Below are 22,772 nucleotides of genomic sequence, written 5' to 3'. Positions count from 1 at the left end.
GGTGTGATTAAGGCAATGAGTTGGTTTATTAACGTGTTGAATAAAACCTATTGATTCAAACAGCGAGTTAAATGCGCAGCTAAGACTATCACGGTCAACATCTACATGGATGTTGAAATCCCCTACAATTATGATTTGATCTGTTTTAAGCACTAACTCAGATAAGAACTCAGAGAACTCTGAATAGGTAAAGTCTGAGAAAACACTGGACCCAAGAGCATGATTCATGAGTCAAATATTTTCAGTGCCTGTTTATACAGGGATTCTAAGGGCCGGATTGTTGTTTGACCAGCCTGCCCCCAACAAGTGATACAATAAGAGATGTGAGATAAAATAAGAGCATGCAGAAATAGTTTTGCTGCCTCTGTGGATAGGGAGGATCTAATCTGCCTGAAGTTAGCCAAGTTGTATTTGATAGTTTTTGTCATCTTTTTGATATGTTTCTTGAAACTCAAATTTGGATCAAGTAGCACACCAAGATATTTGAACTCGCTGACAGTCTCTGTCTGTTCACCTCACTTGGTGACTGCTCGGAAAGAAGCACAGAGAAGCATGAAAGACTGCAACTCTGTGTCCTGGTCTCAACTCTGGATTGTCATGGGTTTCTAATAAAATGTCCTAAGCTGCTAGATAAGAGAGCTTCTCCATCCAAAGTGGGATGGACGCCGTCTCTCCTCATGAGACCAGGTTTCCCCCAGAAGTTTTGCCAGTTATCTAAAAACCCAAAGACCCAAAAGCTACACTTTTTACAAGTACTTTTATCGCTAAAGGAGGCAGAGGAGTAACTAAACATGTGGCACACAACACAGGACAGAGCAGGAGAAGGAGAGGGAGAAGCCATCGCTGCTAAAGTCAATTTTATAACACAAGTGTGAAGAAGAGGAGGTGGAGATAGGTGATTCACAGACATACACACACATACACAGAGATTCACCCCCCCGACACTATCTGTGCAATATTTAACTGTTATTTTTTTCTTCTCATACTGTTTGCTTACAGATTTCTTTCCTTACTTCTACTTTGAACTTCTAATTCCAGTGGCCATGATTATTTAATATTTCTATCACAGAGAAAGGTTTAAATGTTGATTACATTAAAGTTAAGTCATCATTATAAAGACAAGAATCAAAGACAGTCTTGGCACTAAACAGACACTCACGAGGTGAGAATGGCTGCAGACAGTGTCACTGTAGCAGTGGGAGGTCCCCTGTTTGATAGGTAGGCGTCGCTCAAGACTCAAGTCCCCTCTTTGCAAGTTCTTCAAAAAAAATTAAAAAGCACATTTTAAGTAATAATATGGTTAAAGACCTTTAAAGTAAATCTGTGTGTGTGTCTGTCTGTGTGTGTGTGTCTGTCTGTGTGTGTGTGTGTGTGTTGCAGCTGCTGAGGCCAGAGGAGGTGGAGATGTTGGTGTGTGGCAGCCCAGAGTTGGACATGTGTGCGCTGCAGAGAGCTGCTCAGTACGAAGGCTACAACAAGACTGACGTCACTGTACGGTAAGATGACATCACTTCCTGTTCAACTGAGGCACTGACACACACCTGAGAGCAAGACGTCCACTCATACTGTAGGTGGCAGCACATGGTGTTCTCTGTCAGGACGCTGCATTTTACTGTAACTATGTGAAAGAAATTCTTGCGTCATCAGTGTTGAGTAAATCATGTCTTTACTGCATGGAGGAGAGACACTGTCACCAAGGACTCTACCCTTCCTCCAAAAAGCTTCACCACTTCTACACAAACATCAAAGTAAAACAAGAACAGACACCATACCTCATGTGTATGACCCTAGTACATGTTATCTAATGTTTACCCTAACAGATGCCATTATGTGCAACCCTTACGTTGACCTTTCCTGGTGACCTTTCCCTATCACATAATCACCCCAGCTTTCATTCACAGCTAGAACGTTACAGGAAACAAGAAGAAAACAGTTATTTCCCACAACTATGACCTGCTTTTAAATGTTAGTCCAAATCACTTCATCACCTCTCTCTCTCTCTCTCTCTCTCTCTCTCTCTCTCTCTCTTTGTCTCTCTGTCTCTCTCTCTCTCAGACAACAGTTTTAGAAATGTACTCTCGTATTTTTGGTTTTAGAAAAACCAAGTCCGAGTACAGCTCCTTACAGCAGTGGTGGGACGTTGGAAAAGTCCAAATCCAACAGCTCTGCTTACAGTTCACTCTCAATGTCACCAGAGACTTGACCAGGTCTATGAAAGATCTGGAGAGAGAAGTGGTGGAGCTGCAGGGTTCAGACTCCACAGGAGATCGAGAACAGTTTAGAGTTCTCAAAGAAAAACAATCAGCTCTGTCAGACCTGCTGGGCGTCCACGCTGAAGGTGCTCTCGTTTGGTCTCGCTTCAACAAAGTTGCCAGGATGGACGCTCTGTCCCACTTTTTCTTTGGGTTGGAGCGTAGGAGTGGACAGAGGAGGCTGATGCACTCTCTGAGATCTGCTGACGGGCAACTGCTGCAGGAGGACGGGGAGATTTGACAATGCACCTCCTCCTTCTACCAGGATCTCTACAAGACAGAGCTCCTGGAGGATCCAGAGGTGGCGCTGTCTAATCTAGAGGACTTGCCCAAAGTGTTCGAAGGAGACAAGGAGCAGCTGGAGGCACAGCTCTCTGCACTAGATCTACAGGAGGCGCTGCAGAGTCTACAGAGCGGGAAGGCCGCCGGCATAGACGGTCTCCCTGCAGAATTCTATAAGACTTTCTGGACTATCATCGGGGAGGACGTACTGTGTGTCCTGCAGGACAGCCTGGACAAGGGACGGCTGCCTCTGAGCTGCAGGAGGGCTGTCTTCACCCTCCTCCCAAAGAAAGGAGACCTGCAGGAAGTGAAGAACTGGCGTCCTGTGTCACTACTGTGCGCCGACTACAAACTGGTCTCAAAAGTCCTGGCAACGAGGCTCCGGAGAGTGATGGACCAGGTCATTCACGTAGACCAGACCTACTGTGTGCCCGGCAGGCTGATATCTGATAATATCACCTTAATTCGGGATGTTCTGGACCTCTCTGGTTCATTAGGCTCAAAGCTTGGTCTGATTTCTCTAGACCAAGAAAAAGCTTTTGACATAGTTGAACACCTTTACCTGTGGTAGACGCTGCAGGCTTTTGGCTTCAGCTCAGGTTTCATAGCTAAGATCAGGGTCTTGTACAATGACATTGAGAGTGTGCTGAAGGTTAACGGTGGTTTGGGAGCTCCTTTTAAGGTTCACAGAGGTGTCAGACAGGGCTGCTCCCTGTCAGGCATGCTCTACTCTCTGGCTTTAGAACCTTTTTTACAGTAACTGAGATCTCGCTTGTCTGGTTTTTATTTCCCTGGTTGTGATCATTGTTTTAAACTCTCCGCTTATGCCGATGATGTCATTGTTTTTATAAATAACCAACAGGACATTGAGGTTCTGAGCAAAACAGCTCATGACTTCCAGAAAATCTCCTCTGCTAAGGTCAACTGGTAGAAGAGCGAGGCCTTGGCAATTGGAGATGGACCTGAGAGGGAGCTGCTTTTGCCGGGAGGACTAACATGGAAGAGAGGAGGTTTTAAATACCTCGGGGTTCACCTTGGGGTTCACATCCAGCGGTTTTTAACAGGACCCACGGACTTAGTCTGGAGACCGGTGGCTCGCACCCTACTGGAGCGGTGCAGTGGACTAGGCCTGGCTGAGTCCTTGTTTTTAATGGATCTACTGGATTTTAAGCTGAACAACTTCCCCACCTTTTATAAAGGACTTTTTAAAGTGTGGGGACTCGTCAACAAAGAGAGGCGAGCAGGAGGAGGAGCTAACTCTCTGTTCTGGCTTTTAAAGGAACCGGTGACTCTGGGAACACGGTTCTGTGGTGTAGTAGGTCCATCCCTGCTACAGAGACTATGCGCGGCAAAAATCTTGACTCTGGGTCAAGTGGCGGAGGTTTGCGGCCCACGGTTGGACAATGAAATCGGTCTGGCCCAGCGTCTCGAGACCAGGTCAGTCAGGGTGGTCAGTCTCCTGCTGAAGGACTGGAGGCAGCGGTTGACTGATTCTGAACTCTGTCTGATCTCGGACTACTGCAATGGATAAACACAACCGGACTCTACAGACCCTTTCCCTGAACTCACCATCTCACCTGTTTTTAAGTGTGATGTAAACATTCTGCTGCAGATGAACAAATCCAACAACTACAGTCTGTGCAGTGTAACAGGGAAGGTCATCTAGTAGACTGAGAGACAGAGTGGACACTCCATGGAGACACCACCTGTCCCTCGAAGAGGATCTAAGGCCAGAGTGGAGCTCACTGTACAAACCACCGTTGACTAAAAAATCAGCAGACTTACAGTGGAGGGTTCTTCATGCTGCTGTAGCAGTGAACGCCTTCATCTCCATCGTCAACCATAATGTCACAGTCACGTGTCCTTTCTGTCCACAGAGAGAAACTCTCTTCCACTGTTTCCTGCACTGTGTCAGATTAACTCCTTTGTTCCACTTCCTGTCTCACTTGTTCTCTTTATTCACTGAGACTTTTTCCTCTTGTGTTTTTTTTTTTTTGAAAAATATTTTTATTACATTTTATTCCTCTTAACACAAAACTGCTCAGACACAACAGAGAGAGAAAAAGACAACAGAGAAAGGGCATGTGGGTACAGCAATCAAAAAAAAAAATATTATGAAAAAGTAACAAGTAAATTAGTCACCTAAATCAATGAAAACAACAATACCAAACATACACACAGCAAGACTACAAGGTGCTTGTTAGACAGTGAACACTTAAAACAAAGTCACCAAGACCAGCTAGGCTGACCTGGGAAAACCACGAAGCAAGGAGGATGACAGCGTGGGCCCAATATGCTGCAAGTAAGGGTCCCATACCCTGTAGAAAGCATCTATTTTAGAATGAATCATACAAGTGATATATTCACTAGGAACGCAGTCCATGACAATGTTGTGCCATGATTTTTTTGTCGGCGCAACATTCTTGATCCAGAAAAGTAGGATGTTCTTTCTAGCAGCAAAAGTCAGTATATTAAAAAGTCTCCTGTGTTTACTATCAGTGATTCGACAATCCGGAAGACCAAGTATCAAACACATAGGGTCCATCCGTATTGGGACACCAAAGATAGCAGTCAGATCATTCACGATACTAGACCAGTACTTTTGAAGTTTAACACATGACCAAAGACAGTGAATATAACTACCAGTCTCAGAATTGCATTTCCAGCAAAGCGGGGAAACATTAGCATCCATTTTGTTTTTGACAACAGGTGTTATATGTGTGCGATGTACAATTCTAAACTGTATGGATTTGGCACGGTTACATACAGAAATGTTCATGGCCTGAGACCAAACCTCCTGCCAGTCATCATCATATATAACAACCCCTAGGCCTCTCTCCCAAGCTTGCTTGGTGGTTTGTGAGGTAAGAGGAGAAACAGAATTCAGAGCTTTGTAAAAAACAGTAATGCATTTCTTATTAATCCGTAAAGACAGGGCCTTCTCCACCCATGAAGTGGTGTTATTAGTCATTAAGGTGGTGTCTTTAACTATGAAGTTTCTAATTTGCAAATATCCGTAGAAATCACCACGAGTAAATAAACCAAACTGCTGTTGCAACTGCTGAAAAGATAGCAAAATCTGGCCATTGAATAGATCACCTAGTTTCTTCAGCCCTCGGGTGCTCCACACCATAAAGCCCTGATCGCTACAGCCTGGCAGGAAGTCCAGGTTATCAAGAATGGGAGTGAGAGGAGACGATAACTGAGCCCGGCCTTCTAAATAGCGAATTGATCTCCAGGCTCTGATTGTAGATAAATTCAACAAAGGACACTCCAACTGAGAGGATTCAATATCATGCCAAATTGAGGCTGGATCACAGTTGAGTCAGCTTGCAACAACCCGCAGGTGTGACGCCAGTCGGTAAAATCTGAGATTTGGTACATCTAACCCTCCGTCACAACCTGCCATTGGAAGTTTCGTCATCTTGAGACGGGGCTTCCTTTTGTTCCAAATGAAAGAGCTTAGCCAGCCCTCAAGCACCTTTATAACCTTGCTGGATAATAGAATAGGGATCATCTGCAGTGGGTATAGCAGCCTAGGCAGGACATTCATTTTTATAAGAGCAACCCTACCTAGCCAAGAATGAGGGAGAGGGGCCCAGTGGTCTAAGTCTGCCCTTATAGCATCCAAAAGGGGTGGGAAGTTTGACTTAAACATCTGACCAAAAGTGGGTGTAACATGCACTCCTAAGTAAGTGAAACTGGCAAGGAGACCAGCGGAACGGGAAGGGCTCAGCCATATCTGGAAAACACGTTAACGATCCCAGGGGCATAGCCTCAGATTTCGCAAAATTAATTTTATATCCTGAAAAGACGCTGAATGACGAAATGACCTTAATCAGGCAGGGAACCGAAGTTTGAGGTTGTGATAAATGTATCAAAACGTCATCCGCGTATAAAGTAATTTTGTGTTCCCTATCACGAGGATACCAGAAATTGAAACGTTCTGCCTTACTGCCTGGGCCAGCGGCTCAATAGCAATATCAAAAAGCAGGGGGCTAAGGGGATCGCCCTGCCTATTTATGCGGTGCAGGGGGAAGTTGTTGGATCTCAGGCCATTAGTCAGAACTGCAGCCATCGGAGCATTATACAGAACCCTGATCCAATTCACAAAATTATCACCTAGGCCAAATTCCTCCAGCGCATAGAACAAATACGTCCACTCGACCCGGTCGAATCGGCCTGTATGAGGCACAGCTATCCGGGCATTTTCCTTTTTTGAGAATAAGAGAAATGTTGGCCTCCCTAAGGGATTGAGGCAGGATCTCTTTTTCAAAAGAGTGATTAAGCATTGACAACAGAGGGTCTAAAAGAATGCCACTAAACTCCTCCGTGCATCACCTGTAGAGTGGCCGGAAACAGCATAGCATACGGCATTCCTCGCTCTCGCAGCCGCTGTTTCATCGCATCGTATGCCTTGCGTTTCTTCACCAGCGTCGAGGAGAAATCGCTGTAAAAGGAGATCCTGGATCCGTTGTAGATTATGCCACCATCCTGGCTCGCATGGCGTGCCGCTTCCATCACCCTCTGCTTGTCTCTGAATGCGTGAAATCGTAGCAGCAGCGATCTGGGGTTCGGGTCCAGTTTCAGCACGAGGGGGCGGTGGGCTCTCTCCAGCTTAATGCGGCCAGCCTTTGTGGTTAACGTAAGGACGCGGGGTAGCCATGACTTGAAAAACTCCAACGGCTGCCCTGTCTCCGTATCCTCCGCCAGGCCGATGACACGAATGTTTAGGCGCCTGTTATAGTTCTCAGCCATGTCCAAACTCGCCGTTAGGGCACGAACCTTCTTCTCCAGCTCCACCAACCTCGGCTCTTGCACTTCGGCGGAGTTTTCACCTCCCAGTAGCCTGGTCTCAGCTTCGTCTAGCCGCGGCCAGGAGCTCCGTAGCATGCTTGTGGATAGTCTCGGCCAGAGGGCTAAGTTTGTCATCGATAACTTTAATAATGTTGGAAGTCATTACGCTCAGAGCTTTAGCAAGGGCAGGGTCGAGCCCGTCTGCAGTATCCAATTCGGTCTGGCCGCCATCTTGTATGTCGTCACCGGGCTCAGGAGAGGCGTCTTTCTTGTCTTTATTTCCTCTGGTTCTTCCCATTTTGTCGAAGGACTGAGGCCAAAATGTTTCTAAGGACATAGCCTGTTATGTTCACAACAAAAATGTCATGTAACGCCAGGATGTTGTCAGGATAATAGGAAAATTAGCACTGAGTGGCGCAGAGCTCAGCCAAAAGCGCCTGCTCAGCTCACCGCCGTCACGTGACCCCCTCCTCTTGTGTTTTTATTTTAGGTTTTAAATACATGAGGACAAACAACGCCAAATGTCAACTGCTGAACTTTTTAATTGGTCAAGCAAAACTGGCAATTTATGTTTCAAGGAGGAACAAAGTGGAAAAGTCGCTTGATGTTGACTGTCAGCAAATTAGAATGATAAAAACCAGGATAAAGACTGACTTTGTTTTCTTCAACTCAACAAACAACACAGAAGAGTTTTTACAAATATGGAGAATAAAAGACGTGTTGTGTTGTGTGAGTGATGGACAATTATCTTTCTGCAACAGTCTGAGTTAAATGGAGTCTTTTTCTTTTCTTTTGTATGTTTACTTTTATTTCTCCATGGTTTTAAGTGCAGAACACAACTAATTGTTGTTATTGTTCATGTTTTTGAACAAATAAAGTTTAAAAATCAAAATCTCTCTGTCTCTCTCTCTCTGTGTCTCTCTCTCTCTCTCTCTCTGTCTGTCTCTCTCTCTCTCTCACACACCACAGACACAAACACCACAGACACCTGAGACACACACACACCACAGACACACACACACACACACACACACCACAGACACACACACGCAAACACCACAGACACACACAGCACACAAACACCACAGACACACACACCACACACACACAGGCACACCGCAGCACAGACACACACACACAGACACACACACACACACATAGACAGGGGAAAGCTCTGATGGACAGTGTCCAGACTGAGTCCTCTGCAGTCAGAGGACAGACAGTGACCAGAGTGGCAGAGGCTGATCTGGACCACAATGATGATATTATTGATGATTCAATAGGTGAAATTATCAAATGTTCAATCAAATGGAAAAACACTGAAACTAAAAATAAGAAAATGTCAAAAGAGAGGTGTCCTCTGAGGGGTCAGAGGACAACACACAGGAAGACACATTGGTTGACACACAGGAAGACACACTGGAAGACACACTGGGTGACACATTGGAGGACACTGGGTGACACACTGGGTGACACATTGGAGGACACTGGGAAGACACACTGGGTGACATTTGGAGGACACACAGGAAGACACACTGGAGGACGCACAGGAAGACACATTAGAGGACACACAGGAAGACACACTGGGTGACACATTGGAGGACACACTGGGTGACACATTGGAGGAGGACACACAGGAAGACACATTGGAGGACACACTGGGTTACACAGGAAGACACACTGGAGGACACATTGGTGGACACATTGGAGGACACACAGGAAGACACATAGGAGGACACATAGGAAGACACACAGGAAGACACACAGTGATTCCTCCTTCTCTTGTGTCAGACAGTTTTTAGCTGACACAAAAGAAGACAAGGGAGTGAACATTGAGGAGTTCTTCCCTGATCTGCGTCTCTTCAGTCAGTCAGTGAGGTCTCTGATGAAGGACAAAGGAGACCTCGGTCATCCTGCTTTTATTGAAACAAAGATCTTTCGGCTGAAGACATTTTTAACAAAAGTTGGACTCCAGCTAGAGAAGGAGATGAATGGATGAGTGTGTTGATTTTTCCTTTCTTTACTTTGGTGAGTGTGTGTTTGTTTATTTGCAGCTCTTTTTTAATCTTTAAACATTAACGGTGCTCGTCAGGACACAAAGAGAGCTGCACTTTTTAATTTGATCCAAACCAAACAACTGAATGTCACTTTTATTCAGGAGACACACAGCACCTCTGACAATGAGTGTGACTGGAGAAGGGAGTGGAATGGGGAACTGGTTTTAAGTCACAGGGACAGTAACAGTGGGGGGGTCGGGATTCTCTTCTTTTAACTTCACTGTTGACGAGGTCGTTCCAGGCCGACTTTTAAAAGTGACTGCTGAGTTTGAGAAGATGAAACTGTTTTTTATAAATGTATATGCTCCAGTTATTGCTCTGGAGAGACTGGTTTTCATAGACACACTGAACCAAACACTTCACAAGTGTTGCAGTGAGGAGTTCTTGTTTTTAACTGCACAGAGAACCCTGTCTTAGACAGGAACCACGGGGAACCTCACACTGCTTCAAAAAACGCCATCAGCAAAATGATGGAAACCTTTGAGTTGTGTGACGTGTGGAGATGTTTCCACAGGAGCCAGCGTCAGTACACCTGGCTTCACTCTAGAGGTAACACACTGTCTTTAGCAAGACTTGATAGGTTTTATTGTTACGATCATTTTGAATGTTTTTAAGAGCAGTGTGATCAGCCCTGTCGGGTTCTCCGATCACTCCCTGGTGCAGTGTGTGGTTTTTATGAAGAATGTGAAATGTAGAAGTGCGTACTGGCACTTTAACACCACACTGTTGACCAATAATGGTTTTAAAGAGTCACTCAGATATTTTTGGTCGGACTAAGTCCGAGTACAGTTCTCTGCAGCAGGACGTGGGAAAGGTTCAGATCAAACAGCTTTGCTTGCAGTACACTCTCAGTGTCACTAGAGACATGACCAGGTCTATGAGAGATCTGGAGAGAGAAGTGGTGGAACTGCAAAACTGAGCAGACTCCACAGGAGATCGAGAACATATTGAAGTTCTCAAACTCAAACGCTCAGCTCTGTCCGACCTGTTGGGTTTTCACGCCCATGGTGCTCTGGTTCGGTTACGCTTCCAGAACATTGCTGAGATGGATGCTCCTTCCCATTTTTTCTTTGGGCTGGAGCGGAAGAGTGGACAGAAGAGACTCATGCACTCGCTGAGGTCTGACAGTGGACTACTACTGCAGGAGGACGCAGACATTCGGCAGTGTGCTACAGGTTTCTATCATGATCTGTACACAGCAGAGCTTAGGAAGGAACCAGAGGTGGCACTGTCATTCCTCGAAGGGCTGCCACAAGTGACCGAAGACCAAAGAGAGGGTCTCGAGGCACAACTTTCCGCCCAGGAGCTACAGGAGGCACTACAGACTCTGCAGAGCGGGAAGGCTCCCGGCATAGACGGTCTCCCTGTGGAGTTTTATAGAGCCTTCTGGACGGTCATGGGGAACGATCTCCTGTGTGTCCTGCAGGACAGTCTGAACAAGGGACGGCTGCTCCTGAGCTGCAGGAGGGCTGTCCTCACCCTCCTCCCAAAGAAAGGAGACCTGCAGGAGCTTAAGAACTGGCGTCCTGTGTCTCTGCTGTGTACCGACTATAAACTGCTCTCTAAGGTGCTGGCCATGAGACTCAGGAAGGTGATGGACCAGGTCATTCATGTGGACCAGACCTAATGTGTTCCCGGCAGGTTGATATCTGACAACATTACTTTAATTCGGGACATTTTGGACCTCTCTAGTTCATTAGGCTCAGAGTTTGGTCTGATTTCTCACCCAAACTGCTGCTGACTTCGGGAAACTCTCCTCTGCGAGAATTAACTGGGAGAAAAGTGAAGCTGTGGCAGTGGGGGAGGGGCTAAAGAAGAAGTTGGTTCTACCGGGGGGCTTAGTGTGGAGAAGGGGAGGACTTAAGTATCTTGGTGTCCATCTTGGAGATGCAGCCTCCACCTCCCAGAACTGGGACCTATTTATTGAACAGGTTGAAGGTCGTCTTAAGAGGTGGAGATGGATTTTACCCAGGATGTCCTTCAAAGGTCGAGTCCTCATTATTAATAACCTTGTGTCCTCCATGCTGTGGCACCGGCTGATGTGTCTGGACCCGCCAGAGAGGCTGCTGTCCAGGGTGCAGGCCGCTATGGTGGACTTCTTCTGGGACCGTTTGCACTGGGTCCCCCAGAGCGTCCTCCTTCTCCCCAAAGAGGAGGGGGGCCACGGTGCCAGGGTCCTGACTCTGGGCCGCGTGGTTCAGGTGTGCGGACCTCGCCTGGATAATGGTGCTGCTCTGGCCCAGTGTCTGGGGACCAGGTCAGTCTGAGTGAGTGGTCTCCTGCTGAAAGACTGGAAACAGCAGCTGACTGACTCTGAACTGAGTCTTTTAACGAACTATTGTGACGGCTCAGCTCAGCCTGATCCCACTGACTCTTTCCCCAACATGAACATCACTCCTGTTTTTGAAAGTGATTATGGTTTGTGGAACATGACGGGGAGGACGATGTATTACTTGGTTTTAAAAGCACTACTGCAGAGCAAGCCTTGGAGGACTCACCTGTCCCTCACAACAGCTCAGAAGCCTGAGTGGAAGGCTTTGTATAAGCCACCGCTAACTAAGAAAGCTGGAGACCTACAGTGGAGGCTTGAAACATTTTCTCACTTTCTGTTTTTATTCTCGGTTACAAATATGACAGGAAAAGAAAACTCACTGTCAGTTATTTAACTTTTTAATCGGCCAATCAAAGATGGACGTTTATTTAAGCAGAAAGAATAGAGTGGAGAACAGTGTGGACGTGGATGCTGAAGACCAGACTGAAAACTGAACTTTTTATCCATTAACAAATAATTTGGTGGATTTTTTGCAAATGTGGGGAGAGAAGGGAGTTTTATGTTCTGTGAAAGATGATGATTTAGTTTTCGTTGATTATTTTTATGTTTGTTGAATTTCTTCCTCTGTTTTTTTCTCCTCCAGAGCCAAAAATGTAAAGGATAACATATAAGGATATAAATAAAGGAGACTTAAAAATCAAAATTTCTCTCTCTCTCCCTCCCTCCCTCCCTCAGCTGTTTCTGGGATGTCGTCCTCTCGTTCCCTCTGGAGATGCAGAAGAAGTTCCTTCACTTTGCGACAGGAAGTGACCGCGTCCCTGTGGGAGGAATGTCTGACCTCAACTTCAAAATCTCTAAGATCGACGTTCCGACCGACTGGTATGTCGTAAAACACGGACTGTAGTCACGTGATTGATAGGCTTTCACCTCCACTCCAGCTGACATAAGCCTAGGCAAGGTCACGCCCTGATGGGCGGGTCATACGCTGATAGGCGGGGTCACACAGAGAAAAACCCACACGGGCACGGGGGGATCATGTGACCATGCAGAGAGGCCCTCGTTCCAACTGAGGCTCAAACCCAGGAGTTCTACCCACTGCACCACCGTGTGTCTTTATATAAACCAAAGAGTTTTGAATCAGAACTGTTTTATACAACATTTAAAAGTGAATAATTCAAACTATCTTTCTCTCTCCTCTCTCCCTCCCTCTCTCTCAGGTTGCCGGTCTCTCACACCTGTTTTAATCAGATCTGTTTGCCTCCGTATCGAAGCAGAAAAGAACTCAAACACAAACTCACCATCGCTGTCAACAACGCTGAGGGCTTCGGCCTGGAGTGACGCACACATTAGTGTAGTGAGCACATGATCAGACGTCTTTGAACCACAAAATGAATAAAATATGTGGCCAGAGGTCAAAGGTCAGTCAGAGGTTTCAAACCTGTTGTTGTTTTGGACGTTGCTGTGTGTTTGTTTTGCTGCAGCAGAAACGTTGTAATGTAGTGTTTACAAACACAACTGTGTTTGTTTGTTTATCGTTGAGCAGTAAAGTGATGAGTCATCATTCTGTGTTTTCATGTTTTTATTCACACACAGTAACACAGTAACAAACACGCACACAGTAACACACACACAGTAACACAGTAACAAACACGCACACAGTAACACACACACAGTAACACAGTAACAAACACGCACACATTAACACACACACAGTAACACAGTAACACACACACAGTAACACAGTAACAAACCGCACACTAACACAGTAACAAACCGCACACAGTAACACAGTAACACACACACACACACAGTAACACAGTAACAAACGCACACAGTAACACAGTAACAAACACACACACAGTAACACAGTAACAAACACACACACAGTAACACAGTAACACATACACACAGTACACAGTAACAGTAACAAACACACACACAGTAACACAGTAACAAACATGCACACAGTAACAAACACACACACAGTAACAAACACACAGTAAAACTGATAATAATGGCAATAACAATAATGATAATAATGGTAATAATAATAAGAACAATAATAATGATAATAATAATAATTATAATGGTAATAATAATAATGATAATAATGGTAATAATAATAATGATAATAATGGTAATAATAATAATAACAATAATAATGATAATACTGGTATCAACAAGAATAATAATAATAATAATTATTATTATTATTATAATGGTAAAAATCATAATAACAATAATTATTATTATAATAATGGTAATAATCATAATAACAATAATAATGATAATACTGGTATCAACAATAATAATAATAATTATAATAATGGCAATAATAATAATAATGATAATAATGGTAATAATAATAATAGCAATAATAATGATAATACTGGTATCAACAACAATAATAATAATAATTATTATTATTATTATAATAATGGTAATAATAATGACAATACTGGTATCAACAATAATAATAATAATTATTATTACAATAAATGCTGCCCTCCATGGCTCATTTTCTGCAGAACCACTGCCCGTGGGTCTTGGACCCTGAAGAAGAACTCACCTGATGTTTGTGATCACAGAGTCTGGTCTCCGGACATAAAGTGATGAACTGTGCGTCCATGTCTGAACGATCGTTGCATCAGCCTGTTTGAAATAATCACCACGACGACCTGTACAGGGCGCTGTGGCTGCAGTTTGGCTTACCCTGCTTGGCTTAGACACGTAGAAGGAATTCTGGTTCTACACCATCCAACCGTCCGTCCGTCCATTGTCCAACTCTGGACGTACCTCAGGTGTTGCCCTGAGGTTTCCTCCTTGTTGGGGAGGCTTTGCGGTGACACCCTCACCAGGTTCCCGAACTTACCTGCTTAATCACCTGCATAGTTGTTGACTTAGTTGATGGGAGCAAAACCTGGTCCCGGTAAGGCAGACCCTTATCTCAGAGGAACTGGTTGGGCTAAAGAAGAAAGAAGAAATAACCAGAGTTAGTAAATGTGACTTCTCTGTGGATCATCTGCCTCCATCTCGTCCTCTCTCTCTTGTGTCTTCCTGTCCTCTCTCTCTTGTGTCCTCTCATCCTCTCTCTTGTGTCCTCTTCTCTGTGATCTTTGTGTCTGACTGTCCGTCCTCTGCATGTGACCAAACCATCTCCACCTTCACTCACGTCTTCATGTCCAAACCGTTCCCCCTGAGCTGTGTGTGTGTGTGTGTGTGTGTGTGGGGACTGCTGACCTGTCCAGGACGGGTTTAGCTCCCTGACGGGTTTAGCGTCCCTGACGCTAAAGTGTTGTGATGCTGGGGTGTGAACTTTATACACTGTGTGTATTTGAGTTGTGTTATATGCTACAGGAAAGTACAATAGTGTGTATTTTTTGGTGAAGCCATGGACAAGTGGAAGGGGAATTTGCCGGTTCCAGTCCAAGGGCTGCTGGGGTCTTGGCTAACGCTGAGCAAGGTACCCAACCTCCATTGCTCCCCGGGCCCCGGTGCTGCTCAGTAGCTGCTCGCTGCTCCTTATTCTAGGAAGGTTCATAGAGGACAGATTAAATGCAGAGACAGAAATTCCCTCAGGGATTATTTAAGTATGAGAATAAAAACTAAGTATTTTAAACGTGTGGTTAGTTTGGTTTAATCATTAATAATAATTTCCACGCAACTAAATGTTAACATAGTTAAATTATAAATGATCACAAAATGATAATAATGACTAAATATGAACATTCTTCAGCTGTTCTGCAGCAACTTGTTCTGGTTCTTGTGTTCCGAGCTGAAATGGACACAATGTATTCTATATCTGTCTCTCAAATCCTGACCAGAGACACGTCTTTACATTTAAACTATGCACCAGCTCTGAGATGATTGACAGGTGAGGACAGGTCAGGAGTCTCTGAGGACTATGTTGTCTGCAGATGATACAGTAACGTGTAGTGAGAGCAGAGGACGAGTGGAAGACAACCTGGAGAGCAGCAAGACAGTGAGACAGCTGCTGCTCGGAAGACCAACTGAACAAAGCGATGGACAGTAGACAGAGGTGAAGACAGACAGGATTGGACATGAGCATATAATCCAGGGACAACTCAGGTTCAAGGGTTTGGAGATAAAGTCAGAGAGTGAAGGTTGAGATGGTTTGGTCACAAGCAGACGAAGGACAGTGATCGTCCTGGACAAAGGATGTTGAAGATGAAAAGAGGAAGACCACAGAGAAGGTTCATGAGGACAGAAGAGGACACAAGGACGACAAAGGATAAGATGGAGTCAGATGATCCACTAAATGGAGGAGCCAGAAGAAGACATGTGCTTAGAAATATATACTTGACCTTCACCATGGACATGTGTGGACACACGTTCTTCTGTGTCCTAGTCCTCCATCATGCGCAGCTTGGGGTATTTGATTTTTGGTTTTGGTGGAGGTGGAGGTCTCCGGGCTAAGTTGATCTTCGAGACGGTCAGTATGTTTTGCAGCCACCTAGGCGTGGTCCTGAACTCCCTGCACAGGGACCAGGTGTATGAGCCCAAGTCTCTGAAGCCGGTCCTGCCCACGTATGATGTCATCATCTGTTCGTCCAGCGCGCTGAACGTGCTAACAGAGACAAAGTAAACATGTTGACTTGGCTTTGACTTGGTGGACTTGTCCGCCTCTGCGTCTTTGGAGGTCGCGGCCTTCTCACCGTCTTCAGTGGTCTCACTGGGACCTTCAGCCTCCTGAACAGCCTCTTCCTCCTTACTGGCCATTACTGCTTATATCAATATTCACAATCACCGCTTCATCAGCAGTGACTCTCATAAATGTTAGGATCTCTGTGACATCATCTCCTTTGATCTCTGTGACATCATCTCCTTTGATCTCTGTGACATCATCTCCTTTGATCTCTGTGACATCATCTTATGACATCATGTTTGGTTAGTTGCCGTGTTTTGTGTCCTCAGGGTGGACGGGCTCAGCCATAGAGACATTGAGGATGTCCAGGAGGTTCTCGGAGAAGAAGCGCTGCTCCTCCACATGTGACCTTCATGTCCAGGAGACGCCTCCTGGACGCCTCCCGGGGAAGGTGTGTCAGACTTGTCCTCCAGGAGGAGACCTCAGGGCCAACCCAGGACACGGATTCTGTCTCTCGGCTGGTCCTCCAGAGGAGCTGGTGGATGTGGCTGAGGAGAGGACAGTCTGGCTGATATTATTCTCCTCCTCGTTCTGCAGGACGTCAGCGAATATTAAATATTGCAGTTATTGTTTTGTCCTCGTTATTCATGCTTCAGTCAGGTTTAACATCAACATCATTAGTAAGTTAATTGTTTTCATAGATGCTCCATAAATGAGATTATTATTATTATTATTACTGTTTATTTATCATGATTAACGTTATTATTATTTGTATTATTTATAGCTTATTGTCTTGTTTTGAATCAGGGCTTAGATTGAGGGGAGGGGAAAGTCGAGAGTGTCCAGAGGGCGGCGCTGGTCACGTTAGCTGCAGTAAATCTGAGTAGAGAAGAAGAAGTCTTCTTCCTCTCTGTCTAAAAACAGAAAGATGTCAGAGGATCTGCGCGCGGAGCTGGAGACATATCTGCACGCTCTGAAAGTCCAGACCACGTGTGTCGACCACGCGCCGGTAAAACTCCATCTCTTTCTTTGTAAACACAAACAAACGCCGTCACGTGTCACATCGTGAAACACGTGTGTCAGACCTGCAACATTCACCACGTCACCGTTGAATCTCATTAGGAAAGTACGACATTGAAGATTCTTTCGTCAACTGTACATTTAATAAATAACATGAAACAAATGTGACGACGCTACACAATCACAACCGGCGTTTGGTTACATTCGGCGTCAGTGACGTGTCGGTGTCCGCCGCCTGTGTTCCTTCACATGTCCACAGACACATGAACGTTTGTGTTCATTCTGTTGCCGAATTCATCGGAAGATCATTTGAAAATAGAATCGCGGTGGAACTTGTTGACTTTGTTGTTTGTGTGCATGTGATCGTGAGACGCAGATTGTTTTGAACGTGTTTATTACACAGACCTGCCCTCATCTGCAGGGGGCGCACTTGTCTTTGCTGCTTCATGTCTCTCGTGTCTGGAGGACCGAAAGGGCCAACATTAAATAAATAAATACACCATTAACCCTTAGATGTTTTTCTTCAAAATTGACCCCACTGATACAAAAACTGCAATTTCTTAAAATTAATGAAAAAATAAATAAAAGTGCAAACGGTCTCATGTCACAATCATGTTTTATGAGGATTACCTGGAATATGAAAATATTACAACTCTTCGTTTTAAAGATTTTGAAGAATAACAACCCAGTTTATGCAAAAACGCATTGATTTTAATTGGGGTCATTTTTGACCCCACTCGTGGAAGAGTGTAGGTATTGGTAGGTTGTCATTAAATAATTGAATGTGTCATTAATTAATTAAAATTAATTTAAGACACATTTAATCATGATGATCATCTCCGATACTATCGCTGCCAAACTATATATAATACATCGTATCTTAATACACAAACCACATTTTTGAATTCTAAATGACTCATTTCTCGCCTCAAATGATCTTAAAACTCATGGCAGCTACGCCATTTCAGACCAAAGCAATGAATCAGACTCGATCAGCGTTAGCCCCGCCCTCTGACTTTGATGGGCGAGTTTGACAGATAAAATGAATTAATGATCCACTGCAACACGGACCATGAAATAATTAAATGTGTCATTAATTAAATACATGTAATGATTTAATTGTGTATTTAATTGGTTAATGACACATTTAATTAATGATTTAATTGTTTATTTAATTAATTAATGACACATTTTATTATTTAATGACACATTTAATTAATGACTGTATGTAATGGTGTATTTATTTATTTAATTTTGGCCCTTTCGGTCCTCCATACTCGTGCACCTGTGTGTTTGAGTTCATATTAAGTTTTTGATTTTTTTCCATAAATGAAAACACAAACGCGTCCTCTTCTAAACTGACATGAGTTCGGGTCGCAGCGTGAGAACCTTTAAACCTTTGAATAGGTTCACCCTGGACAACCTGTCCATCACGAGGGAAACAACCTGGAAGAACCTGGAGGAACCTGGAGAACTCTTCTTCGTCCACAGTCCTGAAGATACAACTGCTCGACGGAGAACCTTTAAGTAGTTAGTGGTGTCACAGTTGGTCTCCTCTGCTCTGCTCAGGTGTTTACAGTGGAGGAGATGATGCGCCATCTACAGGACGTCAGAGGAGCTGTCACTAAAAACCTCTTCTTAAAGGACAAGAAGAAGAAAACGCTGTGGCTGGTTTCTACTCGTCATGACAGACAGGTGTGTGTGTGTGTGTGTGTGTTTGCATAGCTATCTTTGTGAGATTATTTTTAACCTTTGTAGTGAGGACCTTTTTGCATTGTGTGCTCATTTTGGCTGGTCCTCACTTTGTCTTCACTGTAATGTCCTCGAGAGGCTGTTTTTAGGCTTCTCTCTAAGTTTCAGAGAGATCCTCAGAAAAGTGGCAAACTGAAACAAATCAAGTACAAATGTGTGTGTGTGTGCGTGAGCAGGACAGTAGTTAAAATGTTGTCGCCACAAATGAAACCAACACTTCATTCTCATAAGGTCCTCACTTCAAAGGTGACACTGATTTGGCACTGACTTTTTCAAATTCTATCTAAGAAGTGGAAACTTATGAATGTCTATAAAAACTATCTATGTCGTAGAAATGTGAAATAATATTTGAAGCCTTCTTGGCCGAGAAAAGCAGAAGAATGTAATTTTGGCTCACAACAACTCCCAGAATGCACTGCGCTCACTGCCCCAAGCTTCGAAGCAGACAGCGCTAGTTGTGTAAACACACAAACCCCGTGAGCGATCACTCGGCCAATACATGACAGACCTGTAAATGACTCGGGTTGTTTTCTGTGGTGCGACATTGTACCGGGATGTGCAGTAAAAACAAGGAAAGGACAAGCAGGAAGTTCCCATCATTTGCTGGTCAGAGTTTGCCTGATGCCTCAAGGCTAAGCTATTATGGAGTTTTGGAGAAGACATTGAAGACATGGAGAAGCTGGAAGCTCAGAGGGTTCACGGTCTCCATTTCCAACACAAAGACGTCACTGAGAGGTAAGACCGACGCTAATCGACTCTATTTCTGCTCACATTGTTTACGATGTCATATAGTTGTCGGCAGTAAAGCGACAATGTTGTGTTTCCTGGAAAAAAGTCAAATCTTTGTTCATATTTCATGTGTAATTGTATTCTTTGTCCTTTAGGAGCATGGTTGAATCAAGTCTTGGAGAAAATCTTCACACCATCCAGTGTCTGCTCCTCTTCCAGACTCAGATTCTGTCGCCACTGTACATGTTTCATCATTTATTTTTTGTTTGCATATTGTGTTAGACATTCTTTTAGATTTGTCTTCTTGTTTATTTTATATTAAAAGATTTTCCTTTGTGAATAATAAAGCTATATTTGGTTGTATCACCCTGCATTCATGTGTACGCCACAGTTCAACAGTAAAGACTCGTGGAAGGAGGCTGAATAGTTACTGTTTTTGTTGTTATATTACTTACTATACTACACAAGTTAGATTTACACAATAAAAACGACGCACTTGTCATCAGTAAACAAAGTAGCTATGAGTAGCTATGAAGTGTTTATCAACCGTTTCCCCCCAAAGAAATCACTTTTCATCTAATAATGCTCTAATGGCTAGAAAAGAAACCACAACCAATATGAATTTAAATGTGTATTGATGCTACTACAACAACAACAATAATAATAAAGAAAAATCTGACTTCTTATAGCTCACTGTGAGCATCAACAGTCTCTTCATAGACACAGTGCTGCTTTTCAGAAGCTGAATATCTTCTGATGTCCTGACCAACACAGACAGGTAACCACAGACAGGTAACCACAGACGCCGCCATCAGCCGACAGAAATGTACGTCTTTTCCTTTGCAGCCATATCAGTTTGAAAACTACATTCGGGCATCGTCGTTCTCACTTTACCCCGCAGAGCAAGAGCCGGTTAGCGTAACTGTTAGCAAAGATGGCGGACACCGTGTTTACATTCTGGGAATGAAGTCTCGTCCCCCTATGGGTGAGTCTAAAAAGTGCGGAACTGGCATTGTAGTTTCAAACCTTGAACGTCGTGTGCATGACGTGCCCTCCGATGACGCAATGATCCGATTTTTTTTACAACTCGGTGGAAAACTGAGGGAGGAAAGCAACTTTAAAAATACTGCTGCTATTCTAGCATTACAAAGCCACATGCTAATCAGTGGAGGATCCCTTTACGCACCTCACCTTGATGCCCATACAGGAATGTGGGTGTGTCTCTGACCTCATGTCTTTCTCTCTGTCTGTCTCTCTCTCTTTCTGTCTGTCTGTCTTGTCCAGGTCAATCTTAATGTCCTGGCTAAAAAGCTCGGCGTTGGCAGTGGAAACCTGCGTTTTGCAGACGAGGCGACCATGTTGGACAAACTGAAGGTGAGGACAAACCTTTTTATCAATAATGAGACGCTGATCAGAGACAAGAACAGTTGAACTTTGATGTCTCTGTCCTCTTTCTTCTGTCTCTGTCCTCGTCCTCTGTTGTCTGTCCTCTTGTCGTCTGTCCCCTGTTCTCTTGCCCTCTTGTCCCCTGTCCTCAGGTGGGTCAGGGCTGTGCCACAGCGCTGGCTCTTCTCTTTGACAAGGACCAGAGTGTGAAGTTTGTCTTAGAGAAGGATTTGTTGGACGGAGGACATGAGATGGTTTACTTTCACCCGATGACCAACAGCGCCACCATGGGGATCCGTCCAGATGATCTACTGCGCTTCCTGAAGGAGACAGGACACGAACCCATCCTGGAGACGTTTGAGTAGAGAGACATGAAAATAAACGATAAAAATAAATACAAAACAAACATTTTAAAGACGATTTAAGTTTTTTCATTTCTGTCACAGAACAGAGACACGGAGACAGAGAGACGGACACAGAGACACAAATGACTCCTCTGACAAATAAAACCTGAACTCTACAACGTCTTGAGAAGACGTTCATGTCTTTATGTCTTTGTCTCACTGTTGGACGTTTCCAACAGGAAACTGAGCTGCTGAACCACTGCTGCCTCGTGTGGACAGTCTGTGTCACTGAAGGTAAATCTCCATGTGGTTTTCTTACTCATTTTCAGTTTTCAGAAAAGCATAATTCACTTTATTCACTAGGACAGTCTCATTTGTCTCGGTGTAGGACACTCATTTGTCTCGGTGTAGGACACTCATTTGTCTTGGTGTAGGACAGTCTAATTTGTCTCAATGTAGGACACTCATTTGTGTTAGTGTAGGACAGTCTCATTTGTCTCTGTGTAGGACACTCATTTGTCGTGTAGGACACTAATTTGTCTTGGTGTAGGACAGTCTAATTTGTCTCAATGTAGGACACTAATTTGTCTCAGTGTAGGACAGTCTCATTTGTGTAGGACAGTCCCATTTGTCTCGTGTAGGACAGTCTCATTTGTCTTGGTGTAGGACAGTCTTATTTGTCTCAGTGTAGGACAGTCTCATTTGTGTAGGACACTCATTTGTCTTGGTGTAGGACAGTCTAATTTGTCTCATCGTAAGACAGTCTCATTTGTCTCGTGTAGGCCACTCTCATTTGACTTCGGTGTAGGACAGTCGCATTTGTCTCGGTGTAGGACACTCATTTGTCTCAATGTAGGACAGTCATTTGTCTTGGTGTAGGACAGTCCCATTTGTCTTGGTGTAGGACACTCATTTGTCTCGGTGGAGGACAGTCTCATTTGTGTTAGTGTAGGACAGTCTCATTTGTCTCTGTGTAAGACAGTCTCATTTGTCTCGGTGTAGGACACTAATTTGTCTTGGTGTATGAAGTCTAATTTGTCTCAATGTAGGACACTCATTTGACTCAGTGTAGGACAGTCTAATTTGTCTCAATGTAGGACACTCATTTGTCTCAGTGTAGGACAGTCTCATTTGTCTCGGTGTAGGACACTCATTTGTCTCAGTGTAGGACACTCATTTGTCTCGGTGGAGGCCAGTCCCATTTGTCTTGGTGTGGGACAGTCTAATTTGTCTCACTGTAGGACAGTCTAATTTGTCTCACTGTAGGGCCGGTCT

At 44.3% G+C, this 22,772-nt stretch overlaps 2 protein-coding genes and 1 long non-coding RNA gene across 3 annotated transcripts; all 3 read left to right on the top strand.

Annotated features, from left to right (window-relative positions):
- The first annotated feature begins 1,354 nt into the window (after positions 1 to 1,354).
- On the top strand, positions 1,355 to 13,221 carry LOC122782316 (probable E3 ubiquitin-protein ligase HECTD2). The gene is made up of 3 exons (XM_044046655.1): positions 1,355 to 1,496; positions 12,396 to 12,539; positions 12,878 to 13,221. The coding sequence occupies exons 1-3, from the start codon at positions 1,405 to 1,407 to the stop codon at positions 12,996 to 12,998; spliced, it is 357 nt and encodes a 118-aa protein (XP_043902590.1). The 5' UTR covers positions 1,355 to 1,404; the 3' UTR covers positions 12,999 to 13,221.
- Positions 13,222 to 17,163: 3,942 nt separating this feature from the next.
- On the top strand, positions 17,164 to 21,568 carry LOC122781441 (prolyl-tRNA synthetase associated domain-containing protein 1-like). Its single transcript, XM_044045087.1, has 4 exons — positions 17,164 to 17,275; positions 18,856 to 18,981; positions 21,052 to 21,141; positions 21,306 to 21,568. Exons 1-4 carry the CDS (start codon positions 17,195 to 17,197, stop codon positions 21,516 to 21,518), a joined length of 510 nt encoding a protein of 169 aa, XP_043901022.1. The 5' UTR covers positions 17,164 to 17,194; the 3' UTR covers positions 21,519 to 21,568.
- LOC122781442 lies at positions 18,992 to 20,185 on the top strand. The gene is made up of 2 exons (XR_006361800.1): positions 18,992 to 19,773; positions 19,923 to 20,185. It is a non-coding gene; the product is annotated as an uncharacterized LOC122781442 (long non-coding RNA).
- Positions 21,569 to 22,772: the final 1,204 nt, after the last annotated feature.

Source organism: Solea senegalensis, linkage group LG15 (assembly GCF_019176455.1).
Source record: "Solea senegalensis isolate Sse05_10M linkage group LG15, IFAPA_SoseM_1, whole genome shotgun sequence".
Taxonomy (NCBI): Eukaryota; Metazoa; Chordata; class Actinopteri; order Pleuronectiformes; family Soleidae; genus Solea; species Solea senegalensis.
The sequence above is the reverse complement of the archived record's forward strand: the minus strand, read 5'-3'. Positions and strand labels throughout refer to the sequence as shown.

What these genes read in the sequence shown, in the direction of transcription:
- LOC122781441 (XM_044045087.1), top strand. Translation starts at nt 17,195, where the DNA reads ATGTCAGAGGATCTGCGCGCGGAGCTGGAGACATATCTGCACGCTCTG. An exon ending in CGTGTGTCGACCACGCGCCG is followed by an intron (nt 17,276 to 18,855) that starts GTAAAACTCCAT and finishes TGCTCTGCTCAG; the next exon opens with GTGTTTACAGTGGAGGAGAT. An exon ending in CCATGTTGGACAAACTGAAG is followed by an intron (nt 21,142 to 21,305) that starts GTGAGGACAAAC and finishes CCCTGTCCTCAG; the next exon opens with GTGGGTCAGGGCTGTGCCAC.
- LOC122782316 (XM_044046655.1), top strand. Translation starts at nt 1,405, where the DNA reads ATGTTGGTGTGTGGCAGCCCAGAGTTGGACATGTGTGCGCTGCAGAGA. An exon ending in AAGACTGACGTCACTGTACG is followed by an intron (nt 1,497 to 12,395) that starts GTAAGATGACAT and finishes TCCCTCCCTCAG; the next exon opens with CTGTTTCTGGGATGTCGTCC. An exon ending in ATCGACGTTCCGACCGACTG is followed by an intron (nt 12,540 to 12,877) that starts GTATGTCGTAAA and finishes CCTCTCTCTCAG; the next exon opens with GTTGCCGGTCTCTCACACCT.